Genomic DNA, 12,371 nt, shown 5'->3' with positions numbered 1-12,371 from the left:
TGCACTTCTCCTCCTTGATGTGTTCCTAGCCATTGTGGCTGTCCAAATGCCAGCTCTACCTAAGTAACTCTGTGTCTAGGCTCTCATCTTCACTGGTGGATTACCCTTTCCAGACCATGTTGGACTTTCTGGCATGTAACCATGGAATTGTTTGGGTTGGAAAAGATCTCTAAGATCATCCAGGCCACCCATCAGCCCAACCCCACCATGGCCAAAAAACCACATCCCCCAGTGCCATGGCCACAGGTTTCTTGAACACCTCCAGGGATGGGGACTCCACCACCTCCCTGGGCAGCCTGTGCCAGTCCCTGACCACTCTTGCAGCAAAGAAATTGTTCCTCATGTCCAACTTAACCCTCCCCTGGCACAATTTCAGGCAATTTCTTCTCCTTCTATCACCTGATCCTAAGGAGAAGAGCCCAACCCCCACCTCACTGCGAGCTCCTCTCAGGGAGCTGTAGAGAGCAATGAGGCCTCCCTCAGCCTCCTCTCCTCCAGCTGTTACCCATCTGACAAAACACACAGCTATGAAATGCAGAATCCCATGACCCAAGGACCACCCATCCAAATTCCCTTCACCCACAAGATGTGAAGACAGCATCACATGAGAAAGGGAAGAGCTCTTTACAGGGAGGATGTCTTCCTCCTCCACTGTCCCAATCTCCCACTCAAAGTCCTCTTGAACCCTGCATTTTTTCTGCTGCTGGCTCTGCTCAGGAAGAAGCTTCCTTTCCCCCCTCCTCTGTAGCTAGGTAACCAATTCACTCTGGATTTTCCACAGTGCCTTTCACTCCACACCTGCTGATTAACAACTAATGCTTCTGGAATTAACTCAATTAGCTGCTTCCCTTACTCTTAAGCCTCATGCATTCCACGAGGTTATTTTTACCTAAGCCTGTTGGTGGGGAGAATTCACCCAGCTTTCCCCTGGCTCTTCCAGAGAGGCCACAGCAGCAGTGGTTAATGGGATGGAGCTGAAGGACATGAGCTTGCAGGAGCTGGATGAGATCTTGTGCAACCACTCCGAGATAGTCTTTGCTCGGACGTCGCCCCAGCAGAAACTGATTATAGTTGAAGGCTGCCAGAGGCAGGTGAGTAAGAGGAGCAAAAAGGTGGTGCACAGGTATGGCCACAGGGCATGCATCAGGCAGTAGTTTTCCACAGATAGCACCCCTGAGGTGAGAGGGTGGAAGGCAATTTCCAGGGCTCTCTAAGCTCTGTTTATACTCTTTTCACCGGGCAAGAACATTATCTAACAGATTGGCATAAACACTGCCTGGGCAGGAGCCAAGAGGCTCAGATTCCTGTAACAGGCTCTGCCCTCCTGCTGCCAAAATGAGCTTTCCCCAAATTTGATTGGCATGGAGCTTACCAAGGGCCTGGCTTCTGCACAGGCTTCTGAGAAGCTGCTGCTGGGCAGCCTGATCTAGCAGGAAGTGTCCCTGCTGCCTGCGGGGTGGTGGAGTCCCCGTCCCAGGAGGTGTGCAGACAGGGGTTGGACGTGGCACTCAAAGCCATGGTTTAGCAGTCAGGAGGTCTTGGCTGACAGGTTGCACTTGATGATCTCTGAGGTCTTTTCCAACCTCATTGATTCTATGATTCTATAACAAGATGAGTTTTGGAGGGTCCCTTCCAACCCAGTGCACTCAGTGCATCTGTCCTGCAGCCCCTGGGCAGAGGCTGTGCTCTGTTTGGGAGGGAGCCTCCCCTCAGCAACTCTTTAAACCCAGATAAAAGCAACCTGTTGCCACATCCTCTCCTCTTGTGAGGCTCCTTCCCAACCCAATGCATCCAAGTGGATCTGTGCTGCAGCCCCTGGGCAGAGGCTGTGCTCTGTTTGGGAGGGAGCCTTCCCTCAGCTACTCTTTAAACCCAGATAAAGGCAACCTGTTTCCACATCCTCTCCTCTTGTGAGGCTCCTTCCCAACCCAATGCACCCAGTGGATCTGTGCTGCAGCTCCTGGGCAGAGGCTGTGCTCTGTTTGGGAAGGAACCTTCCCTCAGCTACTCTTTAAACCCAGATAAAGGCAACCTGTTTCCACATCCTCTCCTCTTGTGAGGCTCCTTCCCAACCCAATGCACCCAGTGCATCTGTGCTGCAGCTCCTGGGTAGAGGCTGTGCTCTGTTTGGGAAGGAACCTTCCCTCAGCTACTCTTTAAACCCAGATAAAGGCAACCTGTTACCTCATCCTCTTATCTCTTGTGAGGCTCCTTCCCAACCCAATGCACCCAGTGCATCTGTGCTGCAGCTCCTGGGCAGAGGCTGTGCTCTGTTTGGGAAGGAACCTTCCCTCAGCTACTCTTTAAACCCAGATAAAGGCAACCTGTTACCACATCCTCTTATCTCTTGTGAGGCTCCTTCCCAACCCAATGCATCCAAGTGGATCTATGCTGCAGCCCCTGGGCAGAGGCTGTGCTCTGTTTGGGAAGGAACCTTCCCTCAGCTACTCTTTAAACCCAGATAAAGGCAACCTGTTACCACATCCTCTCCTCTTGTGAGGCTCCTTCCCAACCCAATGCACCCAGTGCATCTGTGCTGCAGCTCCTGGGCAGAGGCTGTGCTCTGTTTGGGAGGGAGCCTTCCCTCAGCTACTCTTTAAACCCAGATAAAGGCAACCTGTTTCCACATCCTCTCCTCTTGTGAGGCTCCTTCCCAACCCAATGCACCCAGTGCATCTGTGCTGCAGCTCCTGGGCAGAGGCTGTGCTCTGTTTGGGAGGGAGCCTTCCCTCAGCTACTCTTTAAACCCAGATAAAGGCAACCTGTTACCACATCCTCTCCTCTTGTGAGGCTCCTTCCCAACCCAATGCATCCAAGTGGATCTATGCTGCAGCTCCTGGGCAGAGGCTGTGCTCTGTTTAGGAGGGAGCCTTCCCTCAGCTACTCTTTAAACCCAGATAAAGGCAACCTGTTTCCACATCCTCTCCTCTTGTGAGGCTCCTTCCCAACCCAATGCATCCAAGTGCATCTGTGCTGCAGCTCCTGGGCAGAGGCTGTGCTCTGGAAGGAGCCTTCCCTCAGCTACTCTTTAAACCCAGATAAAGGCAACCTGTTACCACATCCTCTCCTCTTATCTCTCGTAGCCATTTAGCTGTATGCACTTCCCACCCACAGGAATGTTTAGAGAGGAGATAAGGTATGAATCCCACAAAATATCATAGCATGATTTATGTAGGCCCAAGCCTTATCTCTGTGTGAGTTTCAAAGCCTGCAAAACAACCCACAGAGAGCAGGGTTTTAAGAGGGTTTGTCCACAGGCAATATTATGTAAAGGAGCATGGAGAGCAGCCAGCACAAGGGGCAGAAGGGGGAGAAATGACATATATAGAGCTCTGGCAAAGGGCCAAGCTGCCATCAAAAGATTCTCCCTTCAGATAGGGCATCCTGCAAGGGGATGCTGTGAATTGAAAGCCACATTCCTGCTGTGCCTGCACGCTGGAAAGGAGGAGATGTGGCACAGGACATGATGGTGGGGTTTGCAATTCTGCCAGAGCTCAGCTCTCCAATCAGCAGCAGCAGCTCTTGGGGTTTAAGCCTGAGCTGCTCTCACTACAGGAGAGAGAGAGAGAGAGAGGAAAAAAAAGGGATAAAATCTTCCCATTTCATCTCTTCTTAGTTTTCTTTCTGGATGGCCTTTGGAAGCCAGGGGGGGAAATGTGCCCTGCACTGCTTAGACACCCACAGGCCCAGCAGATCAGGGCCTCTTCAAAGGATGCAGAGGGACACCCTCCCTGCCTCATCTGAAGCCAGCCAGCCTCCATGCTATGTTTAGCACTTGGAGCTGATAAGCTCTTCTGTACAGGGCAGCATTTACAGGCAGTGACACTCTGCTAAATCCCCACAGGGACAGGACATTCAGTATTTGCATTAATCACTTGGGCAGGCTTTTTCCCCACTCAGAGCACTCTGTAGAGCTGTCAAGCCATGAACATTTGCATCAGCTAGAGCAGGACCTTCAGCTGCAGGATAGATGGGAGCTGAGTTGGATAATCAGAGATTTCCTTCTTTGGGGGAATCAGAGTTATCCTTCTTTTGGGTAATCACAGTTGCCCTTCTTTAGGGTGTGCAGAGTTTCCCTTCCTTTGGGGAATCAGAGTTTTCCTCCTTCTGAGTAATCATTTATCCTTCTTTTGGGGTAATCAGTTTTCCTCCTTCTGAGTAATCATTTATCCTTTGGGGTAATCAGTTTTCCTTCTTCTGAGTAATCATTCATCCTTCTTTTGGGGTAATCAGAGATTCCCTTCTTCTGGATAATCAGTTTGCCTTCTTTGAGATGAGCAAAGTTTTCCACAGCAACCCCAGGCAGTGCTGCAGGCTGGGGGGCAGAGTGGCTGAGAGCAGCCAGGCAGAGAGGAGCCTGGGGGGAGTGGTGGAGAGCAGCTGAACAGGAGCCAGAAGTGTGCCCAGGTGGCCAAGAAGGCCAAGGGCATCCTGGCCTGCATCAGGCAGAGTGTGGCCAGCAGGAGCAGGGAAGTCCTTGTGCCCTGTGCTCAGCACTGCTGAGGCCACCCCTTGAGTCCTGTGTCCAGCTCTGGGCTCCTCAGCTCAAGAAGGACATTGAGAGACTTGAAGGTGTCCAGAGAAGGGCAAGGAGGCTGGGGAGGGGTCTGGAGCACAGCCCTGTGAGGAGAGGCTGAGGGAGCTGGGGTTGCTTAGCCTGCAGAAGAGGAGGCTCAGGGGAGACCTTCTTGCTCTCTGCAACTCCCTGAAGGGAGGTTGGAGCCAGCTGGGGGTTGGGCTCTTCTCTCTAGCAATCAGCACCAGCACAAGAGGACACAGTCTCAAGCTGTGCCAACGGAGGCTCAGGCTGCATGTTAGGAAGAAATGCTTCATAGAAAGAGAGATTGGCCATTGGGATGTGCTGCCCAGGGAGGTGGTGGAGTCCCCATGGCTGGAGGAGTTCAAGAAATTCTTGGATGGGGTGCTTGGTGCCATGGTTTAGTTGATTAGATGGTGTTGGGTGATAGGTTGGACTCCATGATCTCTGAGGTCTTTTTCAACCTGGTTAAGTCTACTCCTATTCTATTCTATTCTATTCTATTCTATTCTATTCTATTCTATTCTATTCTATTCTATTCTATTCTATTCTATTCTATTCTATTCTATTCTATTCTATTCTATTCTATTCTATTCTTACAGCCAGATGTCTCCATCTGAAGCTCCCTTATTGCACAGAATGTCAGATTTAATGCATTTAAAGGACATTCAGTGTAGATGTCTGCTCTTTGGGATGTATCAAAACATATTCCTGAATGCCTCTGACTAGAGTTGGGGCTGTTCAGCCAGGAGAAGAGAAGGCTCCAGGGACAACCTAGAGCAACCTTCCAGTACCTGAAGGGCTCCAGGAGAGCTGGGGAGGGACTTTTGACAAGGACTGGGAGTGCCAGGATGAGGAACAATGGCTTTGAGCTGGGAGAGAGGAGATTGAGACTGGAGGGGAGGAAGAAGTTGTTTAGAGTGAGGGTGGGGAGAGCCTGGCACAGGCTGCCCAGGGAGGCTGTGGCTGTGCCCTGCCTGGAGGTGTTCAAGGCCAGGCTGGATGAGGCCTTGAGCAACCTATGCTGGTGGGAGGTGTCCCTGCCCATGGCAATGGGGTTGGAACTGGATGAGCTTTAAGGTCTCTTCCAACTGAAACCAGTCTTTGATTCTGAGTTCCCCATTTCTACCATGAAGGGAGCCTAGATGACAAACTCAGCTACAGACCTCAGTCTGAGGTTGCTGTATTCATCCCACCTAGCATCTTTCTGACCACTAGCTACATATTATATGGCAATAAGGGGGACTCAGAATTTCACCTCAGCATCTTTCTTCTGGAGGTGTAAAGACATGGAGTGTGCTGAGAGCAGCCTGTCCTCAGGGGAAGGCAGCAGCATCTCATCAAAACAACCTCACATCTGGATCCTTTTGTGTGTTCCAGGGAGCAGTCGTGGCCGTGACTGGAGATGGAGTCAATGACTCCCCTGCTCTTAAAAAAGCAGATATTGGAATTGCCATGGGTATTGCTGGCTCTGATGCAGCTAAAAATGCAGCTGACATGGTACTGCTGGATGATAACTTTGCCTCTATTGTCACAGGAGTGGAGGAAGGTAAGAAAATCATCTCACTGACCACACAAAAGCTCCTGCCAGCCACACAGCACTGGCAGGTCCTCCTGATCCTTCCCCTTCTCTGCTCAGCCCTCTTTTTATGCTGAATCTCTGAGTTTGGAAATGTGATTTGGATGTTTGGGAATTCATTCCATTCAGAGACAGATGACAAGCAGGGTGAGGCACTGGCACAGGTTGCCCAGGGAGGTGGGCCACCAGGATGAGCAGAGGGCTGGAGCTGCTCTGCTCTGCAGACAGCCTGAGAGAGTTGGGGTTGTGCAGGCTGCAGAGGAGAAGGCTCCCAGGAGACCTTCTGGTGGCCTTCCAGGAGCTGCAGGGGGCTGCAAGCAAGCTGGGGAGGGACTTTGGAGGGGGTCAGGGAGGGATAGGACTGGGGGGGATGGAAAAAAACCTAGAACTGTGTAGATTGAGATTGGCTGTGAGGAAGAAGTTGTTGCCCAGGAGGGTGGTGAGAGCCTGGCACAGATTGCCCAGGGAGGTGGTGCAAGCCTCCTGCCTGGAGGTGTTTGCAGCCAGGCTGGAGGTGGTTGTGAGCAACCTGCTCTGATGTGAAGTGTCCCTGCCCATGGCAGGGGGGTTGGAGCTGGCTGAGCCTTGAGGTCCCTTCCAACCCTAACAATTCTATGATTCTGTAAGGAAATCACTCTCCTTTCCCACACACAGCATGGCTCTGCCAGCTCAAGCTGCAGACAAAACCCCCTTCCTATCTTGTTCCTATGCAGTTCTGAGCCCCACAAAGCCACAACTGTTTTTCCTCCACCTTCTCACTCTGTTACTTCACTGTGCTCCACCTATGGCAGCAACACACATTCCACTGCTGAGAGCTTGTGGCTTCAGTGTGCTGTGGAATGGGACTTTCCCCTCTGGTTTTCACACTGAAAGAGATTTTTCCTTGTCCCTTGAAGGCTCTCAAGGAAGGCAGTTAAAAAGAAACCAACCAACCGAACAACCACCACATAAAACCCCCCACAAATAAACAAAAAGACAAAAAAAATCCCCAATGCCCAAACAAACAACAAATGAAACCCAGGAACAAATAAAACCCAAACAAAAAGCAGACAAAACCCAGGAACAAACAGAACCCAAGCAAACCAAACCCCAAACAAAACCCAGAAGCAAAGAGAACCCAAACAAACAAAACCCAATCAAAACTCAGAAGCAAAGAGACCCCAAACAAAACCCAAGCACACAAAACCCAGAAGCAAAGAGAACCCAAACAAACAAAACCCCAAACAAAACCCAGGAACAGAAAGAACCCAAACCTGACAACTAAACCATGGCTCCAAGTGCCACATCCAAGCCCCTCTTGAACACCTCCAGGGATGGGGACTCCACCACCTCCCTGGGCAGCACATTCCAATGGCCAATCTCTCTTTCTATGAAACATTTCTTCCTAACCTCCAGCCTGAACCTCCCCTGGCACAGCTTGAGACTGTGTCCTCTTGTTCTGCTGCTGGCTGCCTGGGAGAAGAGCCCAACCCCCAGCTGGCTCCAACCTCCCTTCAGGGAGTTGCAGAGAGCAAGAAGGTCTCCCCTGAGCCTCCTCTTCTGCAGGCTAAGCAACCCCAGCTCCCTCAGCCTCTTCTCCCAGGGCTGTGCTCCAGACCCCTCCCCAGCTTCGTTGCCCTTCTCTGGACACCTTAGAAAGCTGGGTTTTAAAAAGCTGAGCCTTTCTTTACCTGCAAACCCCCCTGCTGACAAACAGCTTTCACAGCAGTGTCTCCTTCCCCTCCAGGCCGCCTGATCTTTGACAACCTGAAGAAAACCATTGCCTACACCCTGACTAAGAACATCGCTGAGCTCTGTCCCTTTCTCATCTACATCATTGCCAGCATCCCCCTGCCCATTGGCACCATCACCATCCTGTTCATCGACCTGGGCACAGACATTGTAAGCTGGAGGGGGGGTTGAAGTGATTTTCTGCTCTAATATTGTGAGGAGTGAGAGGGGCTGGGTGTGGGGAGGGGTCTGGAGCACAGCCCTGGGAGGAGAGGCTGAGGGAGCTGGGGTTGCTTAACCTGCAGAAGAGGAGGCTCAGGGGAGACCTTCTTGCTCTCTGCAACTCCCTGAAGGGAGGTTGGAGCCAGCTGGGGGTTGGGCTCTTCTGCCAGGCAGGCAGCAGCAGAACAAGAGGACACAGTCTCAAGCTGTGCCAGGGGAGGTTTAGGCTGGAGGTGAGGAAGAAGTTCTACAGAGAGTGAGTGATTGCCCATTGGAATGGGCTGCCCAGGGAGGTGGTAGAGTCACTGTCCCTGGAGGTGTTCAAGAGGGGCTTGGATGTGGCACTTGGAGCCATGGTTTAGTTGTCAGGAGGTGTTAGGGATTAGGTGCTAGGGTGGGCTTGATGATCTCTGAGGTCTTTTCCAACCTTATTGATTCTGTGTGTGTAGGGACATGCAGAACACTCACAGGCTTAGCTGCCTTCATCATAAGATCACAGGATGTTAGGGGTTGGAAGGGACCTCAAGGCTCAGCCAGCCCCAACCCCCAGCCATGGGCAGGGACACCTCACACCACAGCAGGTTGCTCACAGCCACCTCCAGCCTGGCTGCAAACACCTCCAGGCAGGAGGCTTCCACCACCTCCCTGGGCAGCCTGGGCCAGGCTCTCACCACCCTCCTGGGCAACAACTTCTTCCTCACAGCCAATCTCAGTCTCCCCACTTCTACTTCTGCTCCATCCCCCCCACTCCTATCCCTCCCTGGCACCCTCCAAAGTCCCTCCCCAGCTTGCTTGCAGCCCCCTGCAGCTCCTGGAAGGCCACCAGAAGGTCTCCTGGGAGCCTTCTCCTCTGCAGCCTGCACAACCCCAACTCTCTCAGGCTGTCTGCAGAGCAGAGCAGCTCCAGCCCTCTGCTCATCCTGGTGGCCCTGAGAACTGTAACTGTCCTGGTAAGCACCAAGTGTTGCCAGCAAGCCTCTGATGGTTTCTTTCCCTTGCAGATCCCCTCCGTGGCATTAGCCTACGAGAAAGCCGAGAGCGATATCATGAACAGGAGGCCTCGGAACAAGCAGAAGGACAGACTGGTGAACCAGCAGCTGGCTGTCTACTCCTACCTGCAGATTGGTAGGTTCCCTGCAACACTGCCTGGGGTCAGCAAGCCCAAGACACAGCCAACTTCATTTGCTTCTTAGAGAAAGGAAAGCTGAAACTCAGCTCCTTCACGGATTCATAGAATGGTTTGGGTTGGAAAGGACCCTAAAGAGCATCCATTTCCAGCCCCCCTGCCATGGGCAGGGACACCTCCCACCAGCACAGCTTGCTCGAGGCCTCAAGCCCAGGTGTTCAGCTCCTGCTGTCTTTGCTTAGCCCCCCTTTCATCCTCACCCTTCTTGCAGGCCTCTTCTTCAACGTCACCACCGACTCTTCTCACCCAGCACAGCTTTGCTCTTCACCATTTCCCTCCCAAACCAAGATGAGGAAACAGAAAAGCTGCTCCAGTTTGTAAGAGCTAAGCAAGGAGGGAGCAAGAGCCCTGATCCCACCCTGCACTGTAGGCATGGAATCGTGGGGTGGGTTGCCTTGGAAGGGACCTCAAAGATCATCCAGTCCCAGCCCCCTGCCATGGGCAGGGACACCTCCCCCCAGCACAGGCTGCTCAGGGCCTCATCCAGCCTGGCCTTCAACACCTCCAGGCAGGGCACAGCCACAGCCTCCCTGGGCAGCCTGTGCCAGAGTCTCCCCAGCCTCACACTAAAGAATTTCTTCCTCATCTCCACTCTCAATCTCCTCTCTCCCAGCTCAAAGCCATTGTTCCTCCTCCTGACACCCTCAGCCCTTGTCCAAAGTCCCTCCCCAGCTCTCCTGGAGCCCTTCAGGTACTGGAAGGCTGCTCTGAGCTCTCCCTGGAGCCTTCTCTTCTCCAGGCTGCACAGCCCCAGCTCTCCCAGCCTGTCCCCACATGGGAGGTTCTCAGCCTTCTGATCATCTTGGTGGCCTCCTCTGGACCTGCTCCAACAGTTCAATGCCCTCTTGCATTGGAGGCACCAGAGCTGGAGGCAGTGCTGCAGGTGGGGGCTGAGCAGAGCAGAGCAGAGGGGCAGAATCCCCTCCCTGTGCTGCTGCTCTCCCTGCTCTGGCTGCAGCTCAGCACACAGCTGCCTGCTGGGCTGCCAGTGACGGTTGCTGGCTCCTGGTGCAGCCTCATCTGCCTCCCCAGGCAAACCTCTGACTCCTTTCTGTTGCTCATTATTCAACAGCACAGGCTGAATGTTGAATATTGCTGAATTATTCAGCACAAGAGGCTTTTGTCTACAGAGGTCAAGAATGTTGGAGCACTACAAGCTCTAAAAGCACCCTGAGACTCACAGCCATGGAGACAGAACCACACCAATCCCCAGCACATGAGCTTCTGCCTCACAGGATCAGAGGATGGTAGGGGCTGGACAGGACCCAAAGAGATCATTGAATCCTACCTCCCTGTCAGAGCAGGACCAGCTCAGGCCACACAGAACACATCCAGACAGGGATGGAAAGGCTCCAGAGAAGGAGACTCCACAACCTCTCTGGGCAGCCTGCTCCAGGGCTCTGGGAGCCTCCCAGTGCAGAAGGTGGAACCTTCTGTGCTGCAGCTTACATCCATTGCTCCTTGTCCTATTCCAGGGAGCAACTGAGTAGAGCCTGTCCCTGTCTCCTCCCTCTTGACCCCCAGCCCTCAGATATTGATAGACATTTATTAAATCCCTTTTAACTCTTCTCTTTTCCAGACTGAACAGCCCCAGGGCTCTCAGCCTTTCCTCCCCAGGCAGTGCTGCAGTCCTTTAATCATCCTCACTTGCAGCCTCACTTCTACCTCGTTGATTTTGCAGGTATCATGCAGTCAGTGGGAGCCTTTGTCACCTATTTCACTGTGTATGCTGAGCAAGGGTTCCTCCCTCTCACACTGCTTGGAGTGAGAGTCGACTGGGAGAACAGTGCCATTAATGACTTTGAGGACTCCTATGGACAGCAATGGGTAAGGGATCACAGAATGATGGAATGCACTGGGTTGGAAGGGACCTTTGAAGATCATCTTCTCATCATAGTATCAGTCAGGGTTGGAAGAGACCCCAAGGATCATCCAGTTCCAACCCCCCTGCCATGGGCAAGGACACCCCACACTAGATCAGTCTGGCCAGAGCCTCATCCAGCCTGGGCTTAAACACCTCCAGGGATGGAGCCTCAACCACCTCCCTGCACAACCCATCCCAGGGCTTCACCACTCTCCTGGTGAAGAACTTCTTCCTCACATCCAGGGAAGGGACCTCAAGGCTCAGGCAGTTCCAAGCCCCCTGCCCTGGGCAGGGACACCTCACACCACAGCAGGTTGCTCACAGCCACCTCCAGCCTGGCTGCAAACACCTCCAGGCAGGAGGCTTCCACCACCTCCCTGGGCAGCCTGGGCCAGGCTCTCACCACCCTCCTGGGCAACAACTTCTTCCTCACAGCCAATCTCAAGCTCCCCACTTCTACTTCTGCTCCATCCCCCGCAGTCCTATCCCTCCCTGACCCCCTCCAAAGTCCCTCCCCAGCTTGCTTGCAGCCCCCTGCAGCTCCTGGAAGGCCACCAGAAGGTCTCCTGGGAGCCTTCTCCTCTGCAGCCTGCACAACCCCAACTCTCTCAGGCTGTCCTCATAGGAGAGGTGCTGCAGCCCTAAGGGGACAGGCTAAGAGAGATCATTAATAAATGAATATTGATATTAATTAATCAATATTCATATTAAATAACCAATGTTGACATTAATAAATTGATACCAACATCAATCAATTGACACTGACACTAATAAGTCAAGATTAACAGTAATAAATAGATGTTAACATTGATGAGTTGACATTAACATTGATGAGTGGATATTAACATCAATAAACCAATATGGACATTAATAAATGAATATTGACATCAGCAAGCCAATATGGACGTTAATAAATGAATATTGGCACCAATAAATCAATATTAAAGTAAATAAATCAATATTAGCAGTAATAGATCAGTATTAGCAATCATAGATCAGTATTAGCAGTAATAAATCAGTATTAGCAGTCTTAGATCAGTATTAGCAGTCATAGATCAGTATTAGCAGTAATAAATCAATATTAGCAGTCATAGATCAGTATTAGCAGTAATAAATCAGTATTAGCAGTCATAGATCAGTATTAGCAGTAATAAATCAACATTAGCAGTCATAGATCAGTATTAGCAGTAATAAATCAACATTTGGAAAGCACTATCAACACCTCCTTGCCCCCAGCTCCTACTTCAGCCTCACCCCCAGCAAGCAGCAGAGC

The 12,371-nt window shown here is 51.9% G+C and overlaps 1 protein-coding gene across 1 annotated transcript in view; it reads left to right on the top strand.

The window, feature by feature from the left end:
- The window catches only part of ATP12A (ATPase H+/K+ transporting non-gastric alpha2 subunit), a 39,986-nt gene that overhangs the window by 21,642 nt on the left and 5,973 nt on the right, over window positions 1–12,371 (top strand). The window contains exons 15-19 of the mRNA XM_009901343.2: window positions 941–1,091; window positions 5,918–6,086; window positions 7,843–7,997; window positions 9,050–9,173; window positions 10,916–11,061. Coding sequence (XP_009899645.2) covers window positions 941–1,091; window positions 5,918–6,086; window positions 7,843–7,997; window positions 9,050–9,173; window positions 10,916–11,061 — 745 coding nt within the window. The remainder of the gene's footprint in view (window positions 1–940; window positions 1,092–5,917; window positions 6,087–7,842; window positions 7,998–9,049; window positions 9,174–10,915; window positions 11,062–12,371) is intronic.

Source organism: Dryobates pubescens, chromosome 34 (assembly GCF_014839835.1).
Source record: "Dryobates pubescens isolate bDryPub1 chromosome 34, bDryPub1.pri, whole genome shotgun sequence".
Classification (NCBI taxonomy): Eukaryota; Metazoa; Chordata; class Aves; order Piciformes; family Picidae; genus Dryobates; species Dryobates pubescens.
Note: the sequence above shows the minus strand (reverse complement) of the source record. Positions and strands in the feature narration are given on the sequence as shown.